General features: G+C 41.0%; 1 protein-coding gene across 1 annotated transcript; it reads left to right on the top strand.

The window, feature by feature from the left end:
* The first annotated feature begins 21 nt into the window (after positions 1 to 21).
* NUFIP1 (nuclear FMR1 interacting protein 1) lies at positions 22 to 20,945 on the top strand. Its single transcript, XM_084227017.1, has 10 exons — positions 22 to 553; positions 805 to 893; positions 1,968 to 2,072; positions 2,705 to 2,767; positions 3,099 to 3,175; positions 9,530 to 9,622; positions 13,271 to 13,533; positions 15,014 to 15,142; positions 16,014 to 16,246; positions 18,795 to 20,945. The coding sequence occupies exons 1-10, from the start codon at positions 85 to 87 to the stop codon at positions 19,131 to 19,133; spliced, it is 1,860 nt and encodes a 619-aa protein (XP_084083143.1). The 5' UTR covers positions 22 to 84; the 3' UTR covers positions 19,134 to 20,945.
* The last annotated feature ends 1,268 nt before the right edge of the window (positions 20,946 to 22,213 follow it).

Raw genomic sequence — 22,213 nt, 5'->3', positions numbered from 1 at the left:
GCCGCCGCCGGAGGGCCCCACGTGGTGGTGCGAGAGCATCGCGGAGCGGGGTCTGCACAGCGGGGCGGCCTCTCCGGGCCCGACATGAACCCTTTCGTCTGGTACCCGCCGCCCCCGCCGGGGCTGCCTCCGCCGGGCATCCCCCCACCCTTCTTCTGCCCGCCGCCCTCCTGGGACGCGAGCTTCTGGGCTGCCCCCGTGCCCTACCCGCCGCCCGGCCGCTACCCGCCTCCCGACAGCACCTACGCCGACACCTACTCGCAGCCCAAGAGCTACTCCCAGCCCGCCGAGTCCTACTCGCAACCCGCCGAGAGCTACTCGGATCCCGCCCAGAGCATCCCTGCCGCCGAGAGCTACTCCCAGCCTGCCGAGAGCTATGCCCAGCCTGCCCAGAGCTTCTCGCAGCCCGAGGGCTACCCCCAGCCCGCCGAGGGCTACCCGGCGGCTAAGAGCTACCCGCAGCCCGAGAGCTTCCTTCCCCCTCCTGGCTTCAGCTCGCCTGCCGCCTGGTTCCCGCCGCCCTACGGAGCGCGACCGCAGGGCCCGCACGCTGGTGAGGGACAGGGCAGACGCCGTCTCTTGGGCCCGTGGGCTCCATCCCATCCCACACAGGCAGAGGCCTCGGGGCTGTCCTGAACCCTTGGGGCTGCAGGACTCTCCTCCGAGCATGTTGGTCATGCAGCCCTCTCTTATCTTTTCCCTAGATCCTTCTCTGTTGCCCACCGATGTGGGGGAGGGAGGGGAGCGTGTTTTACCAGGTGTATCTGTGAATGGCTCATCTTTCCTTTTTTCTCTGTTCTGAAGGTGGAAATGGTAATTTCTCCCAGAAACGGCAGGGGAAGCAAGCACCTGCATTTAGTAAACATTGCCCAGAAGAAAATAACAAGCCAAAGGTATGGAATGGGGTCCCCAGCACAAGAGGGACATGTACGTGTTGGCATGGGTCCAGGGAAAGGCCATGAAAATGATTAGGGGGTGGAGCACCTCTCCCGTGAAGCTTGAGAGAGCTGGGGTTGTTCAGCCTGGAGAAGAGAAGGCTTTAGGTAGAACCCTGCATCATCCTTTTAGTACTTTAAGGGAATTTAGGAGAAAGACTGGGACAGACTTCATAGTACAGTCTGTAGTGGTAGTGCAAGGAGTAATGGTTTTAAACTGAAGGAGAGTAGATTTAGTTTGGACATAAGGAAGACTTTTTTTATTATGAAGGGGATGAGGTACTGGGACACGTTGCCCAGAGAAGCTGTGACTGGCCTGTCCCTGGAAGTGTTGAAGGCCAGATTGAATGGGGCTTTGAGCAGCCTGATCTAGTCATAGATTGTCCCTGCCCATGGTGGGGCGTTGGAACCAGATGATCTTGGACGGTCCCTTCCTACCCAAACCATTCTGTGATGGTGTCACTTGTCCCAAGGCACTGTAGACATCCTGTCTGACCTGCTTGCCCTTAGGAGAGAACAAACACATGACAATCTGTAACTCCTGAAAGATACATGTCAACCAAATTCTTATACAAGTTTATGTTGCCCTACTGTGGTGATGCCCAACTACCTGAATTATGCTAGTGCTGTTACATGGTCAAGACTAGCCAGCCAGATGACACTGATGTATGTAGTGGGAGAAGGCAGGGTCTGTGCTGCCCTCTGAACTTGTACCTGTCTTGGTAGGGAAGAGACATGGAGCTTTAGCCTAAATCTCACAGCCCTCTGGAAGTCCGTGCCAGCAGACCGGTGTGTTTGCAGAAGCAATAATTGAGTTAAAGGTGGTAGTGGGAAGAGCTGCGTTTAGACACTTTGTTTAGAAGATAAGTAATTGGAACTTAACTTTTGTATTATGTTAGCTTGTCCTTGAAACTTTTGAAACACGTAACTGCTTTATGAACAAAAATACTAATAATGTTTCATGACTAATTAAACACAGGAATGTCTTGTAACTGCAATCCTGAGATTATTTCTTCTTTTTTTTTTTTTCAGACCAGAAAAAAAAAAGAGCCAGTTTTCTCTCATTACTGTGATACCTGTGACCGTGGCTATAAAAACCAGGAGAAGTATGATGAACACATTTCACAGCATAAAGAGGTTAATAAGTTTGGCTTCTTTTATTCACACTTGGATTTTTTCTTTTGTGCCTGACAAACAGTTAGCTGTAGTCACTCTTTAAACATAGGAAGACATAGGAATCAGATTCCAGAGCTTTGTCAAGTATTAGTGGGGGATTTTTTTATGAATGCTGTAGGTAGGGGAGGCTTCAGCTGTATTTTTGGTTTCATTACTGAAGCCTTTTAAGCTGTTTTTCTTGTGAAGTATTACTAAGTCATAGGAATTAATTCATTGACAGCACTGTAGCATGTACAGTTTTTGTGTGGAAACATTTAAAAAATTTCATTTATTGAAAAATGATAAAATTTGCAAGTATCAAAATTTGAAATTGAAGAGTCTTGCAAGTTTTTATCTTAGTTAAACTTCACTTTCTCTTCAGTTATCAGATACATTGCCTACACTGGTTATTCTAAAACCAGATGAAATTTAAAAGTACATTATCCCTGCTTGCTGTTTTTACAATTGCCTTTGTTAGCAAACAAGATAACTTACACAGCATGTGCAACGAACTGTACAGGCAACTGACACTGAGTTTATTTGAGGTGTGCTCAAAAGCTTGTTTATAATTTGTGTTAATTGGTGTGTTTTAAGTTCATCCTCTTATCTTGCAGTGCTCAGAAGAAGGTTGCAATTTCAGTGCCCATGAGAAGATCGTTCAGATACACTGGAGGAATGTAGGTAACCCTCTGGGCCCAAAGTAGGAATCTGTGCCATCTTTACCATGGCCCCTTTTCTCATTCTTCAGTGGTTTCCTTTCATTCATCTGGAAAGAAAATGTATCATCTCTGAGGAGTATCTGTTTCAAGACAATATTGTGGATGAAAATTTGTTAAATATTATGGGATTTTCTTAATGGATTCATTTTATCATCTCTGTGACAGTCTTGCCAGTTTTGGAGATGAAAACATTGTGATACCACTATACCTGACATAAAGATGTTTTCTTTTTTAATTTGTGGGTTTTTTGCTTCCCCTTTTAAACACCTGTGAAATATTTTTTCCTTAGGCACATGCACCTGGTGCTAAAAGAATAAAATTAGATAGTCCAGAAGAGATTGCTAGATGGAGAGAAGAACGAAAAAGGTAAGACTTGTGGCCTATGGATTTGTTTTACTGTATTTTCCCTGTGGGAGCATGGGATGATAGCTGAGGGGCAGGAGCAGCACTTGCTGCTTCTGCTGTCACATTGACCCTGGAAAACTCCTGCAGCACTGATCTGTGTCAGGATGCATGAGCTGCAGAGATTATAATGATTTAAAAGATTATAATAGAAGGCAAGGTATCAGCTGAGAAGGAAGCAGCTTTCCCAGATGCTTGATGTGGTATCCCACGTTAGGTGAATGTCTCATTCCTTTTAACCTCACCACAGATCACATTTTAGGTCAGAAATGTTTGTGTGGTGGTTTTTAATGGCTTAAAAATCTGGAACTATTGTACTGATTAGAATTGTAATACTGTGTGCACATTTCCCCAGCTTAAGTTGTCCCAGTAGACCATACCAGGGAGTTTTCCTAATTTTTAAGGGCTTTCTGTGTTGCTTGATGTTTTTCTAATGAAGGAGAACAAAAACCGTGAATGATGCTGTTCTCAGGTAGTCTAACTTACATTGTATGCAGGGTGCAAGGTAAAATTCTCCTATAAGCACTATTTCTCACTTTTTCTTGTCCTGTGATGTAACAGGGTGTAACTTTTATCTAGACCAGGATTGAAGTATTTATCTCCCAGATTTGGTTTTTTTTTTTCTTCAGAGTTCAACAGATTAAAATCCATACTTTCCCAGCAGTTTTCCCAGCAGGAGAGAGATGCTGCAGGTTTTCCTCACTTCTATTGATAATTTAGAATATAGTCTTGCAAGTGATCAGTGCATGAGTTTTGTTTCCATGAGCAGGAGTCCTATATGCAGAATGGGAAGTGATATAAGTTTAATTTTGAGATCAGTGGTGATGAGCTAGGGCAGTGAACTACTGATGTGGGTTTTTTTTAGTGAAAATAAACCCAGTGGTTTTATGGAATCTTACTGATGTATCCATCTTGCATCCATGTCAGAAGGCAAAGTTAAGGTGTTCTTGCTTTGAACTTCACTTCCCTTAATACATCTTTACACTGTTTTTGTTGAAAAACAAAAATGAATGGAATTTATTGTAGAATTTTTTAACTGCCTCCCATCCATTTTTTTCCTGTATGGTGAAGCAAAATTTCTCCCCATGTAATTTCATTCTTGGAGGTTTTAATTTTTCTTTGGGCATGGTTTCAGCTTTTTCTGCAAATTTCCAAAAGGCAAAGGGAAATCTTACCATTATGTCAGGACATCACAGCAGTCAACTGTTGCACCTTCTGTTCATTTTTTACAGATGTAAATAATCCATAGATTCTTTAAAAAAAAAAAGCTTTTTTTGATTGAGAAACAAGAGATTATTTTCTCCCTTTTTTAAAATGCCATCATTAACCAGACAGAAATTGGTTGTGATCTCTGCAAATATAAGTTTGGTGTTAGATTAGGCAAGTTTTGGTGCTATATTAGTTTTCCTTCCAAGGTTTCCTTTTATTCAAAATATGCTTGAGGGCTTGGCTTTTATTTGCTTTCAGTTTACATATTACTGTTGTGGTTTTTTTTGGTGACCTAGTTTTCTAACAGTAACTCCAAGGAAGAAGATCCATACTCATGCAGTCTCTGAGAAAGGCTTTACTACTCATTTTCATATTTTCATACACTTCTCTGTTTTGGGAAGTGTTCAGGAGAGTTCCTGTCATGCTGCTGATGCTGAGGTTTAAGTGTTGAAATAATGTTTAAGGTGCATAGGTCAGTATGTGCTCTACTAGAACATTAGGGAAGTGGGAATTGAATGTAAAATTATGGATATTATTTGTGTGGGGAGTGGGTGCTGCAAATCACAGCAGCCTTTATCTACACTCAGTTGTAAGCCTGAGATGGTTTTGCTGAGCTTCTGAAGGATCTGATGTTGGTTTTATAGGTGAATATGATTTGGCTGCAATACAGCATTGCTGAAAGCCTTTGCTCACTGCAGCACAGTAAAATCAAGGGACAGAAAGTCCTGTGGTCGCAGGCACCAACCAGAAAAGGCAGAATGGGATTAGGACTGTCTGAGCCAAGGCCGCTAGATGGAGTAGTGCCTTATCTTGGTAGTTCAAGCCTTCTGTGGGCATCGTATGCCATGGTATTTAGCCGTGATGGATGGGTGTAGAATGACTACCTGGGTGGCTTTTGTTACTCTTTGTACAGCGAGGAAGCTCTATGAGCATCCTTCTTTTTTTAATTTAAAAAAAAAAGGGGGGTTGGAGGCAGGCAGAGAGAGAAAGCCAGCTGGAACTTTTGTGCAGCATTAATTGGGTCACCAGCAAAGCATCAGTTTAGTACTGAAGGTCTGTTGTTGACTCACAGTAAACACTGCATTGTACAGAAAAGAGGGACACCAGAGGGAGTCTGAGCTATTAAGCAGTTTTGGTTTACAGTGACAGGAAAAAACCTTTTTCATTCTAGAAGCTCCAATCAGAGCTAAGAATGAATCTTTTTAGGTCATTAATAGTTTGTTCCTAATTAGGTTGCAGTGATTTAATATGTGTGTTTCCATGCTGCATCCTGTCTTGCTTGTTCTTTCAGCCGTTATAAATAATTACTTGCAGAGTTGAGATTTTTCTTCTTAATTAGCTGCTGTGTTGCTCAATTGTGTATCCTGCTTAAAATTTTCAAGAAAGAGCTTGTGTTTAAAGTGTAGCTTACTCTCATAGAGGAAAGAGGAGGAGGAGAGCTAGTAAGGAGTATCTCTGGATAAAGCATGCTGGATTGGAATGCTATTTTCCTGTTGAACCTGCTGAGCCAAGAAATCTAATTAAGTAAAGAGCAATAGAGATGAAGTTCCATGGGATCTCAGGGTTTCCCTGTATTTTGCAGACAGATGGTTGTGAAGTCTGACATCAACTTTTCTTGTTTTGATTTGTTCTGTCCCTTCCAAGTGTTGAGAAATGTGCTGTCTTCAGCATATTTTTTCTTTAACATGAGCTTAAAGAGAATTATCTGCAGTGCATTTCCTTAATGTGTCAGAATGAGGTATTGCTGTCTTCCCTACTCCACAAGTGAGATCTGGGTCCTGCCAGCCCATCTGTTTCTCACCAACATTTCTTGAGCAATGGTTATTAGTAAGAATGTGGCAAGGCTGCTTTAGTGTTAAAGTGAATAATTTAATTTACTTTTGCTTAGCTCCTAATGAAACATTGGGGGCTTTTCTTGAGCTTGTGTGTTGCTTGTAAATTCTCCCCTTTCTGCCCTGCTTTCTTTATTTTCTTGGCATTGGTTTGTTCAGATAGGAGTTGTCTGTTGTATTTCCTTGCAATACATCTCACAGGCTGAGCATTTGCTTTGTGCTTGAAGTCCAGTACTGTTAAACACACCTCTTTTAATTAATTTGTGGTTCTCTAGTTGCATAATGATAATCCTAGAGTAGTTTGGAATCCTCCCTGGTGTTGTGTTCTTAGTAGTGAAGTATGTAATATGGAAAATAATTTCTTGTAACTTGGTAAAAGTAGAGAAGACAAAGCAAAGTAGAAGGGATGAGTCAATAGATCAAGGTAAACATAGATGCAATAAAGGGTACTCTGATCTGCTGGGATAGATCAGTAGTGAAACTGCCTCAGCTAACATATGGTTAAATCAGATGTGGGAAAGTTAAGCCAAGATTTTATCAGCTCTGTTGGATCATTTTTGTTCCCTTTGGGCTATCCATGTCTCCTTTGCTGTGTATATGCAATTAAGACCAGCTCAAGAAATTTTTGAGGCATTTTGCTCACAGTGCTGTTCCTATTAGAATGATGAGCTTGTATAGCTCTTGACTCAGGAATTTGTTGTATAAACTGCTATAGAAACAGGTCTCTTTTCTGTTAGATGTTGGCAAAGCTCTGTTTCTTCACTGCTTGCTAAGAGCTGCTTTACTTCAATGTTTATGAGAGCAAGATAAAGTATGCTGGCCTATAAAAAAATGCATGGCTCTGGCTAGTGTGCTCATTTATCAGAAAAAAATGATCTATTCCCTAAGACACATGTGTTATTGATTAGGCTCAGTGTCACTGTTCCTTGTCTCTAGAAGCTTTAGGGTATCCTTTACCTGCATGTCTCACTTTGTTGGGGTATATTTAATATACTCAACCTGAAGAACAGTTTTCTGATACTATCCATTTATTTTGAAAAGCTTTGGGTTGTAGAAATGTGTACTGTTGGGACCTGCAGCTGCTATGAAAGAGGGCTGCCTTCTCAGGCTGTACTGGCTTCATGATGATGGTCTGCTGTGCCAGACCATCACATCCTGGTTTAACTCTCCCTTTTACAATAAGTTGCTTAGGTTTGTAAAGCCCTGTGTGGACTGATGAAGCTCTTTGTATTCAAGCTCTGACAAGTTGTTTGCAGGGCATAAGTGCTGGGGTACTTTACTTCAGTGGTGTTTGTAGGTAACATTTTAGGGACATCATTTTCTTAGGAGAGGAGGAGGGCTTGCCATCTTGGAAGGGTGCAAACCCAAGTCAGCTCTTGGGATTTAAGCATATGGCCTTTTATGTGGAGGGACTCAGTCAGTAAAGGCAGTGAGTAAAATGCCATTTAACATTTGAGAAGAGATGGAGAAGATAAACACAGCCACTACAGATGCCTTCAGATGTGCTTCTGCAGGCATACTGGGACTTGTGACTTGAGCTCTCGCCAGCTGTCAGTTACTGCCTGTGTCAGCTGTAAGGGTGGTTTAGGAGAAATCTGTCAGTCTTGGCAGTTAAATGGAACTGAAAGTCTTGGTGCAGTCCATTACGGTGGCTCGTGGAGGGAGTGGTAACTCACAGGAATGAAAGTGGGAGGCATTCATGTCTCAAATTGTGTTGAGAGAGCGTGTCTGAATATGTCCTTAATCAGCATAAGTGCTGGAGCATTTGAAGACTCCTTTGCTCTAGTATTTAGGGTCTTCCCTTATATTTAAAACACCCTCCCCCCTACAATCTCTACAATAAACTTGAGGAATTTTTGAGTATAACTACTTGTTTTATGGCTTGCTGTCCTCCTGGGAACCTTTGTGTTTGAAGGAAAGCACCTTCTCCTAAAACTGTGGCACACAGGGGTCTTTGTCAATACGAAGCTTTTGAGATTAAAGAGTTCATTGCACATTTGCTGTGTGCTGGGAATGTTGTAACATGGATGAACAAATCTAACTAACAGGGAGGAGCAGAGGTAAAACATCACATCCCTGTGCTCACTTGAGCTGTATGGCAGATTTCTGGGAGAAATCCAAAGAAAATAGATGTTGACAGCTCATGTTCAAATCCTCTTAAAGGGGACTAGTTCTGTAGTGTGTTTGGGTTTTTCTTGTAGAAAATGCTTCTTTTTCCCTTGGTATGTGGTTGAAGCTGTCTTGAATCAATGTGACACTTAGCATTCATGCTGTAATATGGGGGAAATACATGTGATAAGATTAAACATTTAAAGAAATATATGTGTCTTTTTGATAGTTACTTTTAGGGAGAAGCTGTTCTATGTTTCTCTTTACTCCATTTTAATAGACATCAAATATTTTTTTCTTTGTGTTTCTATACAGAAGCTGGGGGAGCATGTGCATGTGTTTCTCATTTACCACCTTTATCTCAAAGCACTGGCATTTAGCTAACTAATGTTTGCAGAGCAAGTAGTGTAGCCATTTTTGGGCTTTGATGGTAAAAAGCCTGCCCAGACTCTGTGTGTTAGAACCAGTGAGACGTTTGTCTGGAGGGAAGGATGTTAAGGGAGGTGGGGAATAGAAGAGATGGAATGGGTTGCAATATGGTTGTAACAGTAGATTTCTTTTCATCTGCATGATCTGGCAATTTTTCTTGAACCTGGAATTAAAAAGGGGCAGTAATTCTGGTGAACTTGAGGTCAGTGTGCGAGCACAGTGCTAAATACTGCTCAAGAAGGAACTTGTGTGCTTTTGCCTGTCACATTAAAGGAATCTTGTGCACCCAGAAGCTGCTCGTATAACCTTTTTTTTTTAACTTTACAAGAACTCAGCAGTTAGTTTGCTAAAGGCATGTCATTCAAATAATCCTGTTGAAGCTCCATAGAAATAATATAGGAGGACTAAATTGTGCTGTTATGTATTGGGGCAAAGAGAGGATCCTTGACTATAACCAAACTGTTTGTCTGTACCTTGCTTGGTGGTTGGTAAATCTAAGAATGCTAATGTGATATATTTTTTTAATTTTTGTTTTGTTTCATTTGGATATGTAAGCCTAAATGCAGTCAGGTTTCTTTTCCTCACTAATGCCTTTTTAAGAAAGAAACAGTCTGTTAAACTTCCTTGAAAATTTTAAAAAATCTGTAATGTCTATAGAGGAAGCTAATTTGGTAAAGGGGGGATTGAGAAACTACAGTGAATTCTTTAAGAGTCAGTGAAACAATTTTTTTTCTTCTAGAAATTTTCCTACTTTGGCAAACATTGAAAGGAAGAAGGAAATGCAGACACAGAAGGAGGAAAGGGGAGAAGTGCTGACTACCCAGCAGTTTGGGTAAGTGTTTTGTACCAAGCTTGTTGCTTTCCTCTCACTGAGTTCAAAAGTATGCTGTCTTACTCTGGTCTCCCAGCACTTGCAGCTTCCACTGTATACAGAATCTGGCTGCCCTTTAAGAGAGGACAGGCTATTTGACAAACTGCTGATGTAATATTCTTTTGTTTACTTCATAGTGCTCCAAAGTACACTTTGGTTAAATGAAACAATAAGTACATGAAAAATCTGGTATTCTGGCTTGTTTGAGAAAACCACTTTCTAGTGGCCATTCATTAGATCAGCATAACCCTGGTCTCTGAAGAAGGAGTAATGGGGGCAAAAGTCATGCAACATAATGATTCCACAGGATTTAATCCTTTATTACCTGAAATTGGCCAACAGAGATTTTATTCTTACTCTCTCTCCTTTCTGATGATAAATCAGTAGTCAAGTGAAGGGGGGGAAAAAGATAAAGATGATGGCGGGCAGAAAAAAGAATCAGCGCTTCTTAAGTTATAATGAAAACTATATGAAAATTGAGTCTAGCTGCTACCGTTGTTCTGAGCTAGTCCTTACTTGTCTTGGATTTTTATCTGTTTACTGCCTTAGAAATTATTTTCCAGCATGGTTTTGTTCTTCTCTCTCAGTTTCATTGTTAGGTGGAACCAACTAACTTCATTAGCTCTGCTTTAGGACCTGTGGGAAGATTTTTTTCTAAATAAAAAGATATTATAATGAGACACACTCCTAAAATATCATTTGTTTAAACTGGAATGACTGACCTGGAAGGTAGGAGCAGACTCAGTCCTAAGGGGCTCTTGTAAAATGCCATTTTCTTGTGCATGGAAGTGCAGCTGGGGTTTGCCTTGCTTTTTGTGTAGGGGATGGCAGCAAACAAAACAAAACCTGCAAACTTGCAGCATGGTAAAATGGTTGGGTTAGTGCAGAATAAGAAGTTAGTGTAATTTATTAAATGTGGACAGTGCAAATTACCTTGTTGCAGCATGTTCTTCAGAAGATCCGGCACTTGCCTGCCCCTGCTCAACCAGTTGCCTTTCAAGCCGGAAAGGAAAGGTTTATGGAAGACTGAAGCAAAACTTCCTTTAAAGGATATAAAGTTGCAGGAGTGCTTTGCACCCAAGGAACCAAACCTGGGCATTGAAACTAAAGCTGCAGACATATATATTGTGTATATATATGTATATATATAACATATATATTGTGACATTTCTTTGTCACAGTAACAAACTGTTTGATGTCTACAGGTTTTATTTGCAAACTTTAGTGGCTGTGAGTCAGATGCATCAAGTAGCCTTAAATGCCCATCAGCAATTCCATGCTGTTACATTTGTTAGTAGGTTTATATCTGGAAAACTGTTTGGAAAAGAAAAAAGCCCTCAAAACTGCAGGTTCTTTACTTCTGCATAGCAACTTTTTATTCTAGTTCATTCTAGAAGTTTCTTCTTTTTCTTCCCTCCCTCCTCTTAGCACTCTAGACTTGGTGAGCTGTCTATAATCTGTCGTTTCTGCTTCGTATATCAGCCGTAAAGATTCTGCAATTGGTGCTTATCTGGCAAATTTACTGATGTGTGAGGAAAAAATAGAATACAGTTTGTTCCCTGCAAGCTGTACTATTAAAGCAAATGGCTAAGTAAGATTTAAAAAGGATTAGATGCTTAACACTTCCATGGTGCTTTCCATTTGTGGTTGTCTGAAGTGCTTTGCAATTCCTAAGTCTCAGCATCCCTGCGTGTGAGATGAGAGATGCAGAAGGACCACTTTGGAAGACTGTCTGGTGTCTCACAACACCTGAGTAATGCCCAGCTCTCCATGCCCTCTGAATGGAGAGTGAAGAGCAGGATGTCTTCCACAAGGGAATGTAAGAAGGCAGATAGCAGGCTGATATTTGTTGGGACATGTTTTTGACCTTGAGGTTTCTTTCTGGGTGTTTAAGGCCCCAGAGAATTTAGAAAGTTGGTTTTAACCCTTGGTCAAGGACAACAGCTTTAACTAAGCCTGTATTTGCTCAATATCTTCTAGGTTGTACAACATGCTGAATTTAGAGTGTGGTTGGACAAATTCAGAAATGCAGTTTTCTCTCTTGGGGTTGAATCATAGGAGATAATATTAGCCTTCTTTTGTGGGTGAGGGACTGATGCACAGGAAGGCAGTGGCTTGCCACTTGTACCACAGGAACACTGTGGTGGGTGATGCCATCAGGGATGAGCAATCAGTGTTAGACACTGTCGTGAAGTGACTGGAGAATGAAATTAAATATGTTTTGTTGTAATATAAAGTAATTTTGAGTGTTATGACTGGCCTTGTTCTCCTCTAAAGAAGGACTTGATAAAGCCAGAAAAGCATGGAAGAGAGGAATACTGGTAACAGGAACATTTCTGAACAAACAAAGTAGCGGGTGGCTTGAAAGGGCTGTGTGATGGAGGCCTCGAAAGATTGCATAGGTGCAAGAGGTGAATGAAGTGTAATTATACACTGATTCTTGTAACTCAAGAAGAATGGGTTACTAAATGACTTGTTTAGACCTCAGAATGAAGACAAACAAAAAGAAGTTCTTTGTCAAAAAATATTAACACCTTGCTGCAAGATTTTAGCAACGCCAGACATGAAGACAGCATCGCACATGAGGGATAATAGGACCTCAGCTGTGCGGTAGGTGAGGCTGAGGCAGGGAGGACTGATCAGAACAAACCATGGGGTTCATTGAGGACAGGAGATCTTGTGTCATTTTTGCTGTTGTAATGTACTGATGATTAGTTACAAGTCCTGTTTTGATGAATTAAGTTTCTGTTGCTTGGAAATAAATATTTTCAGAAAGCTTCAGCTGTCCCTTCTATATCTGCTTTTCTCTCTTGGTCACATTTATTCTTGTAGCTATAGAATTCAGCCAGTTTGTTAAGCTTTCCAGGTATCTTCCTATCAACGTGTGTTTATAGGATAACCTGGAAGATAATGGAACTGTGAAAGATAAGTGGAACCAGCATGCTGTGCTCTTCCTGTATTTCAGGACTTGTTACTTTGTTTCAGTTTTTAAAAAATGCATTATCCTGATGGACATTTCTTTTATTCCTTTTTCTTGAAATGGGAAAGATGAATGGCATGTTGGTTGGAGGCGGGAGTAGGTAGTCATTGCAGCTGATGGTGTCAGATGGCTGAATGGATTTGGTGCAGCAAGATGCTTTTCAGAGCTGTAACTAGAAAAAAGGGACGGGACTTCACCAGTGAAAGAATGTTTATAGTAGATGCTTTCCTTTTAACTTCACATTGTCTCTGTTTTGAATTACTTTAATGCTTAAGTGAAGAGTGTATTTGTTGACTTTGTTATCTGAAATGAGAACGCCCTGTCCTCACGCTGCAGGTTATCGAGGAACTTTCTTAGTCCATGTACCCTTGGCCTTGTTGAAAACTAAAAACTAAAAGTCATGAGCTTCAAAACTGTTCATTCAGTTCCTGCTTTGTCCCATTGCCTTGCCTGAGATGAGGTGTGACTGATTTCATGGTCTGTCACCTCATGTTAGCTGAGCTGGTATAAGTCCTGGCACCATTCTGTGTTGCTGAACCTGAAACGAGGGCCTGAGCCATTTGGTTACATCAGTTGTTTTTATTCTCATAGCTTATCATCTGTATGAGCTTTCTGTTTCTATTCTCCAGCAAAATGAAGGGGATGTGGAAACCTCCAGAAAATGGAGAGGCTCTTGGCCATCAGCGAAGACACAGGAGAAGACAATGGCGCCCGTTCTGGAAGAAATTTAAGAAAAATGGTGGTGATTATCATGGACCTAAAACTCAAAATGAAGCCAATGGACCAGAAAACAGCACATGTGAAAAGGAACATGAAAAGCAAAATGCTTTGGCAGGCCAAGCATATGAGAAAGACGTGGACCCTCTTGGTCTTCTGGCAAACGGTGATGTTGGTAAGATGAAGGAACTTGGAGAAGTTTTATTTTAAATGATTTTTTAAGTTTACATTCTGAGACTTTGTGCTTGCTAATTACCATTTTGGAAGTCTGACATGAACTTTGTGTGCAGCGTTACGTGTTCTGATGTAAATATTGTACAGTAGTCTAAAGGCCATGCAGCACCAACATAGGTTGCTAAATTAACGTAAGAGAGATAACAAAACCAGAAGGAGAATGAAGTACTTCAACAGCCAAATTATTTTTAAAGACTGTTAAATATCCCTTTGTGGTTTTGAAAACAACAGTATTTAGAAAGTGAAAACAAATGGATTTCCTTGTATGAGTTAAGTGAATTACTTAAAATGTCAGTATTTTACTTTTAATTCTGTTCTTTGCTGTATTATTACTCTTGATATTCTCCATATGTGTGTGTTCTCTGAAGTATTCCTGCTTAGTTTTTTTGGGTTTGGTTTTTTGTTAGGTTTTTTTTTTTTGCGAGCATGTCTTGTTTCCTCATGCTGGCAGCAATATAAATTCTTCAGATCTAACTATTTATAATATAGTCAGCAGTGTTGCAGTACTCCTAGAATATGGCATGTAAGCTGACTTATACTCTGGCTATTTTTAGCAACAAGGGTAGAATACATTCCCTGGAAAGATGTCTGATGCTGAGTTTTTCCTCTTGAAAACATAATCTTCAATTAGTGAGAACAAGAACTCAGCATCCCTATGCAATTTGTTTACTCCATTAATCTTTGCGTGTTGGGAAACTTAAGTATGCTTAAATATCTCTGTATTTCCCTGCAGCATCTGGGTTTTACTTAATGATAAAAGGTCTAATTATGCCAAAGTACAGCTAGTGACCTCTATTATAGTAGGTAGAAAAGGAATGTGGTACCCCTTAATTACACAATATTAAAGCTACTTGCAACTTTTTATACAATTGAGAAATACAGCCAGAACAAATAATAACAAACGCTATATAACTAAGTAGAATAAAAAAAAAAAAAATCAGCCCAAATCTATTATTTTACTGTATAGGTGCATCTTTTTTTAATTCTCCTTTTTTTTTTTTTTTATTCCACCTGATTGGCTTTTAAATCCTTCTCCTCCATCTCAGAACTAAATCCACTAACACTTCAAAATGTATTATGAAATCCTCTCTCTCTCTTTACTTATGCTTAAAAACAAAATTTAAAATTATATTTGGTATGCAAAGAAGGAACCAGAAAGCTCAGCTTTCTGCTGAGCTTCAGGAAACTTGAGTTCAGGAAACTTTTTGTTTCAGTAGCTTTGCTGGCAGCACTTTAAACCAGTGGAGGCACCAGTTTGCCACCCCCTATCTGTAGAGGGTAGACAAATATGGGGGGTTTTCTATAAGTGCAATGGTGCCCAACGTCAGGTGTGTGTGGTGCTGGGATGGCGATTTGGCAGCAAGGCTGGCTGTTGGCAGGATTGTTGGGAAAAATCCCTCTTGCCTTTTATTTCCCTGCAGAATCTGACAAGGATGAGGCAGCTGAGGAGGATGGGAGACTGGGAACGACAGTTGTCCCCAGGCAGGTGACCTCTGCCCTTAGCGCGCTGTCGGTCAACTACGGCAGCGCATCTGACAGCGAGCCCGAAGGTGTGTGGAAACAACCTCTGCCCTTCTCCTCTCCCCTTCTACCCTGTGTCACACTGCAGTCATGGGGACTGCAAGCAGGACCATGGCTTTTTTTCCTGTCCTTTTCTCAGCAGCGTGTCCTGGGTTGAGAGAGGAGGCATAAAATGTCTTTGATTAAGTTGTGTGTCGTCAAATTTCCCAAGCCTTTTCTCCCCTAGTTGGGGGAAAATAAGGAACCTGTTTTCAGTCTTGCTTCAGATCATGTTTGAATAGTGCCAGGAAAAAGCTGTTGTCACTCCATGAACTAATTTCCACATCCTTAAGGGCTTTTTCCACAGAAGGCTGCTTGGTATTGCAGTAGGACTTGAACTCTCTGTTACTTGGATTTTGTGCTTCTCTGAGTGTGTGAATCAGTGTGTGGCGACGAATTGCTGCTGCTGCTTGTTTTTGCAAATATTTACTGAGCCTTACTTGCCCTGGGTGGCCTACCCAAAGTTAGAGACAGTGAATTGAACTTGGGCATCCTCTGCCGTAACTGTAGCATGATTTTCTCAGCAGCCAAATTTGCAGCAATCTATAATGTGAAGCAAGGTACTTCTTAAGTGAGAAGAGAGCAGAGGTTTGAACATCTCAATCAAGTGTTATTCCTTTTATTTTTCTTTTTGTGCTGTAGAATTGAAATACCTTGTTTTCCTTTCTCTGAATGTTTAGAGATTATTCTTTGTATTTAAAAAGAAAACCCAAGCCAAAAAAACCCTCCCTTCCTCCAAGTAAACCTTGAACATCAGGTTGTGTGAGCAAGAATAGTACTAACAACTGCCAGTGCATGGGGATATGAGCATGTTGAAGAGGCTTTTAAGTTTGAGATGAAAGTGTGTTCTTTTTCTTTAAGAAATCCCTGTCAAGACTGCAACAAAAGCTGAGAGAAACCAGGCTGTGCTCAGAAATACGCCTCAAACTACTCCTGCTCCTCAGAGTCAGAAACCAAATCAAAACCGCCCAGAACGCGCAGGCACAGCGTTAAGGAGCTCGAATTCAAATGCACGTCCCCCCAGAGGGCCTGATAAGCGGGGCAGGAAAACATTACCTCGCCTTCCCAAGCGCCGTCCAACTCTGCTGGAAATGGTAAGAGGCTAAAATAATGCCCCCTGTGCAAGAGTAGAACTATTTGTGAATGTTTCTCCTCTTCCCTGCGGGAAGTTAGAGCAGTCTGTTAGCACAGGGCCTGGCTTAAGAATAGTAAAGTGAGTCTTTCACTTAGAGATGGTGAAGATGCTTTAATAGACAAATAGAAATACCCTGGCATGCTTTCAGGTAACAATTCACTTTGGTAAGCAAGAGATGACAAGTGAATCATGTGTCTGAAATGAGCTGCACAAAGAACAAACCCTTTGTTTCTCTCTTCTCTTCCCTTCCTTGTGGCAGTATCCAGTAGGTTTGGGTTGTATGTAATCCCAGCAGCCATGATCTGATCTTTTTGCTCCCAGCTTTGTTGTTCAGCTACCTTCCTCTGCTGGAAGAGCTTACAGTACCTTTTTGCACATGCAAAGAAATCTAGCTGGGAAGTGTGTTGGTGGCTTAAAATACAGAGTGGTGTTTAGCTGCAACCTGTTTGCAGCAGTGTTTCTTCTCTAGGCATGTTTTGATCAATCTGAGGAAGGGACAGCACCTTGAAGAGCAGCAGGTTGCTGTCTCAGAAGTGTAAAACGAGGTTTGTTGGGGTGAGTCCAAGGTATTCCCAGTAGCAGTGCAGAGCAACCCATTTGGCCACAAAGCTTGGTGTCTTTTTTTAGAAAGCTCTGACAAAACCTTGGAGCTTTTATTGTATTTATTACTCAAAAGCGGTACTACTCTTGTGATTCTATAAATGCCATAAGGCTCCTCCATCAAGGAAAAACTTGCAGTGGGCAAAACACAGGAGAAAGCAGGGTGCCACTGACATCAGAGCTCTGAAATAGCACAGGATGTTTCAGCAAGAGATACCTGATAAGGTACGACACAAGCTGCTGATGTGGGCGAAATCCCTTGGTAGTCTTTTTAGCACATAGTACCATTGCTGCCAAGAATTAAAGTTCCTAGTGACTGAAAAGGAAGTGTTTGTCCCTTGTGTAGCTCCCTAAGCATACAGTTGCCTTTATCACTTGCTCTTCAAAGTTTTTGGTGATCAAAGCAGTGACAACTCTGGAAGAAAGTCAGATGAAGTCCCACATACTGAGAGAAGCTGGCAATACATAGGAAACTTGAGTTGAAGCTTGCCAGTATAGTCCATTTTTAAAACTGTATTTTAGTGAGGTTTTTTTGCCTCTTCAAATTGCTCAGAGTTGTTTTTAAAGAATGTGTACTGTGGCTGTGAATCACAGAGGAGAGCCTGAGGTTTGCAGGTAGGCTTCTACTGTCATTAGAAATGGTTAGTGTGCAAAAACCTTGGGAGAGGGCAAGGTTGAAACTTTACAAAATGGATCCAGAAAGTACATTAGAATGCTAAAAAAAAGGTTGTTGTATCAATGAAATGATGCTTAAAAAAAAAAAAAAGAAAGGGAGGTAGGAGAATAGCTGCAGGTATCTCTTGGCAGTCATTCAGCAATGAGCTTGGACACTACTAAAACATATTTATTGTGGACATGCAAACACTAATGTGTATTTAGTCATTCTCTGTGCTGACAAAATCAAGAGCTTGTATACTGTCACTCCACTGATACCCATTCCTGCATTAAAAAATGAAATACAAAGATACAGTCTTTGATAGGGTAATTTCTGCAGCCCTGCTGGGCCCTAATTTGGCCATTTGGGAATTCACCAGTTTTTCCCAGTCAAACAAAGAGAACATCACTCTGTCCCTTGTCTGCCCTGAAGTACATCTCCTAGTTCATATGGAAGATTCCTGAAGGCTCATTTTAGGTGTCAGCTGCTTGTAACACCTCTTAGCAACTGATCTAAGTAGAAATACTCAGGCTTAAAAGTGGCTGGTTAAACCACCATTGAAACTTGTAACAACAAAAAAAAGCTTCTTGACATTACTAGCCAAGCTTAGCCAAATCTCCTGCAGTGTGTAATACAGCTCTACTGCAACTGATAAGGTAGTTACAAATTTAGCCTCTTGGCTCAGATTTTGTTTGTTCATACTACTAGTTCTGCTGACACTCACATTGAAAAAGGTTCATTTGGCTCTCTGGCTGATAGGTTTCTTTTTCCTACTACCAAAGTGAACCTTAATGAGGTTAAAGTCAATGAGGAAGGCCTCTAGCACATTAAGCTACTAGAATTAGGTTGGTATATGTATTATAGCCCAGACCAGTTACTGCTGTTTAAATCCGTGGTCTGGTACCTGATGGATCAGTGCCCTTTCCTTGTATTTATCTTTTACTCATAGGGGATTTAAATTAAAAATGCATGGGATATGAAATTGCAGAAGTGTGAAAAATGATAATAGACCTGGTACCTTGATATACTGGAATGCACGGCCTGGTGTTCCAGTCTGTGGTTTGAGAACATCATTGTCTCTGGTATGGCAGTCTCCAGCCCCAGGTGTCCAGGACCTGTGTGAGAGACCCAACTCTTTAACTTGAAAGATGTTGGAAATTACTGAGTAGATCAGTATATGTTGCTATGCTTGTATCAGCTGCAGAGCAATAGAGGGAAATGTGCATCATCTTCTTTTTTTTTTACTTTCCAGTTACTGGCCCAGGACATCCGGCACGAGAGGAATGTGATTTTGCAGTGTGTTCGATACCTCATCAGAAATAACATGTTTGGACTTCATCTTGAAACAAAACCACAGGCTGAAGCAGAAACTGAACAGTCCTCTACACCTACATCAGAGCCTTCTATGGAAAAACCTGATGAATCTAATTGTTCTTGTAGCTCTGACCTTCCGTTAGAAGGAGGACAAGCAGATGCATTATTAATAGCCCAGGGTGAGAAAGAACCTGTGAATCAGACTTCACAGACGGCTCAGTTGGCAGATGAGGACACATGGGAAACCCCACCAATTCAGTGTGAAGGATCACCATAGAGGATGTCTGTTATGGACAGTAAAGGCTCACATTTTCTACCCAACTGATGCTTTTTGAAAGACATCAGTGTAACAAAAAATCATTACATACCGAGAGCTGTTAAAACCACTTTCCTAATCTGTTCTGCCCTAGGTGGCCATTTCCTTGGAAAACATGTTGAGTAATTCCATATCCACATGGCACAAAGGCAGCAGTGGCACAGAGTATGACCTTCCCTAGAGTAGATGCAGATCTACTAGAGCTTCAGAATACTGAGTGTCTTATCTTCTTATGGAACGTGTGTGAGTCCATCCCCAGAGCCAAGTAGGATGGATTTTCTACATGTGCAGTCATGGTCTGGTGTGTGTGGAGTATCTTGAGTGTCCAGAAGAATTTCAGTGTAGTTTCAAAATGGCAATTCAGTGCACACATTGTTTCACTTCAGCTGTTCAAGATACATCCAATATAAATCTAATATAGCCAGTGTAAAAATATGGAAGATATAACTGGTCTGTCTCAAAAAGTACTGCCTCTACCAGGAGCCTCTTCCTCCCTGAATCAAGTTGTTAATTGAGCAGAGAAATGGAAACGAGGATGTAGGTTTTATTTATTTATTTAAAAAAAAAAGATGCTATAACTGCTTGCATCAGTGCTGGGTTGCCGGTTGAACTCAGGTACCCAGTATTGAGCTTTAACTTCTGTTCAGTTATTGCCTGACAAATTAACTCCTGAAGCAAGCCCTCAGTATCATTATCAAAGTTTAGAAAGCTTACCAGCAGTTACTGGTTACCTTTTGCATATACATTGGGAATTTTTTGGTTGGCCTTATGGAAGAATGCCTTGGTACATTGTCACAGTGCTCCTGCAGCACCCAGCGACTGGTTTTCTTCTTGGGTTTGTGCATTCATCCATAGTGTTGTGAGCATTAAAAAAGAGGCATCAGCCAAGATTTAGAAACAAATTTAGTCTTTTGATTATATTGTGCATTTGTTTGTCAGAATGCTTCTTATCAAGGGCAGGTGTTATTTTGTGACATTGACACTGGAAACACCCCACAAAAATAATTTATTCTCCAAACCTCCACTTCAGAATCTGCTCTTTGTCTTTTAGTCATGGTTAAATATTGCCATTAACTTTCAGGGACTGGCTTTATTTTCTTTTTCTTTGATAGAAGTCTAGCCTTCCATTCCACCACATGAAATAGGGAGATTCACATGGGGTTTTTTTGTTGCCTAATAGCTGTATTTTCTTTCCTTTAGTTCCTTAACTTGTGCCACACATCTCATTTGCGGAGTATAGGAAACAAGAAGTAGTTGAAAATTCTATCCTGCTGCTCCGCTATTTATAACTACAACTGCATATTGTGTTTGTAATGCACTGTCTAAATTTATGGAATTATATAAATACCAACACCCTTGTAAAAGTAGTGTGTCTCAAGGATATATGTGCAGAATAGAAGCAGTGATCATAAACATTTATATTTCCAAGGCAGATGATTCATTCTTCCCATGATGATCTCACGAGCCATCTCAATCTCACTGACTTGCCTCTGGCTCTTACAGTTTTGCTGCAATGAAAATACCAATGAAGAACACTCAGCCACGGAGATCTGGCACTCGAGCAGAACCTGGTTTCACTGTGGAGTGGTACCAGTGCTGTTGAAAGCATAAGTAACAGCTGCAGGAAGAGAAATGGATGTCTTAAATTTGCTATTAAATTGCACTTTAAACAACCCTGTGTCCTATCAAGGTGATGGCAGAGCTTTCTTTGATTGTACTCTTTGACCTTGTGTTTGAAAAGACAAAACCTTTACCAAGAATTCTTTATACTGTTGTCACTATGACTTAAGAATATTAAACTTTCACACAAAACCAAAAACTTTGTCAAAAAAAGAATCTTTTTAAAAGTCTGTTTCATATATAGAAATAATTAGGTTTCTTTATAGGGAGATCTGTACCTCGCATAAACCCGAAGTTTTAACCTAGGACTTGTTACATACATGAAGAGCTGCTATTTTTCTTATAGCAAGCCATTTCTGCCAACTCATATAGCAGCCATGTGGAGACAGACACTGCAGTGATGTCAAACCCTGAATTGCAGTCTTGGTCAATGGCAGGAGGTCTCTGTCCTTTCCTCTTCCCCCACTTTTCTTTTTGTGCTCTTCCAGACCATGTTCAGACTTCACAGACCCCTTCCTGCTCATCAAGATTGTGCTTTCTTAGTACTTTGGATTCTGCCTTTGTATAAGGAAGGTGCCATGATGACCTTCTCTGGTACTCTCAAATGCCTGCAGGCTTTTCTGGTCCCTGCAGTTTTATCTGCTCTGGGTTAGCAGAGGTGGGTTTTGTTCGCTCGAATAAAATACCTCTCTGTGTCTGTAAGAAGAGCCTGTTGTTTCCGGCATGCTGCTGGAGCCAGTGCTTTGTGTAGCTTTTAGCTTTCTCATTGTCTTGATTTGGGGTGGTAGTTTCTTAAAGTTTTTGTTGTTTTCTTTTTTTTTTTTGCAGTGTTATTAAGAAAAAAAGAATCCTACTGCTCAGTCTTTGTGACTCACTTTAGATAAAAATATTCCAGTGACAACCTTCACACTTCTGAAATTTTATTTTTTATCTTTCTTCTTTTATAACTTAGCTACTGAAAATGTAGTTGTAGGCGTCTAGTTTAAATTCAGTTCCCTTGGGCTTTGCTGGTTTTTGTTTGTTTTAAACCCATCTCACCTACTGAGCTAGAAGAGTGGAGAGAGGGAAGAAAAAAATCAAGACTACTCATTTGTGGAGGTGCAGCTTAGGCAATTTAGGCTTGCCTGTGAGCTAAATCCTTTGTGCTACAGCACAGCTGCTCCTGGGAGAGTAAGGGAAACAAGTGGTGGGTGCATTTCTAATCTGTGCGACTCCTTGGTCAGTGAGGACTTTTGCAGCTGATTTTACATGTTGATGTTGCAGTCCCAGATTTTACATGTTGATGGCTAATCAAACCACCCCCAGGAGAGGGGGTGGTTTGATTAGCCCTGCACCAAAGGGAGGTGCTGTCCCTGCTGCCAACACCATGGCCCTCTGTGTCACAACTGGGTGTCCCTTCTGTTTCCCCTTGTTCCTGTGAC

This window comes from Fringilla coelebs, assembly GCF_963513975.1.
Source record: "Fringilla coelebs genome assembly, chromosome: 2".
In the NCBI taxonomy this organism is placed as follows: domain Eukaryota; kingdom Metazoa; phylum Chordata; class Aves; order Passeriformes; family Fringillidae; genus Fringilla; species Fringilla coelebs.
Note: the sequence above shows the minus strand (reverse complement) of the source record. Positions and strands in the feature narration are given on the sequence as shown.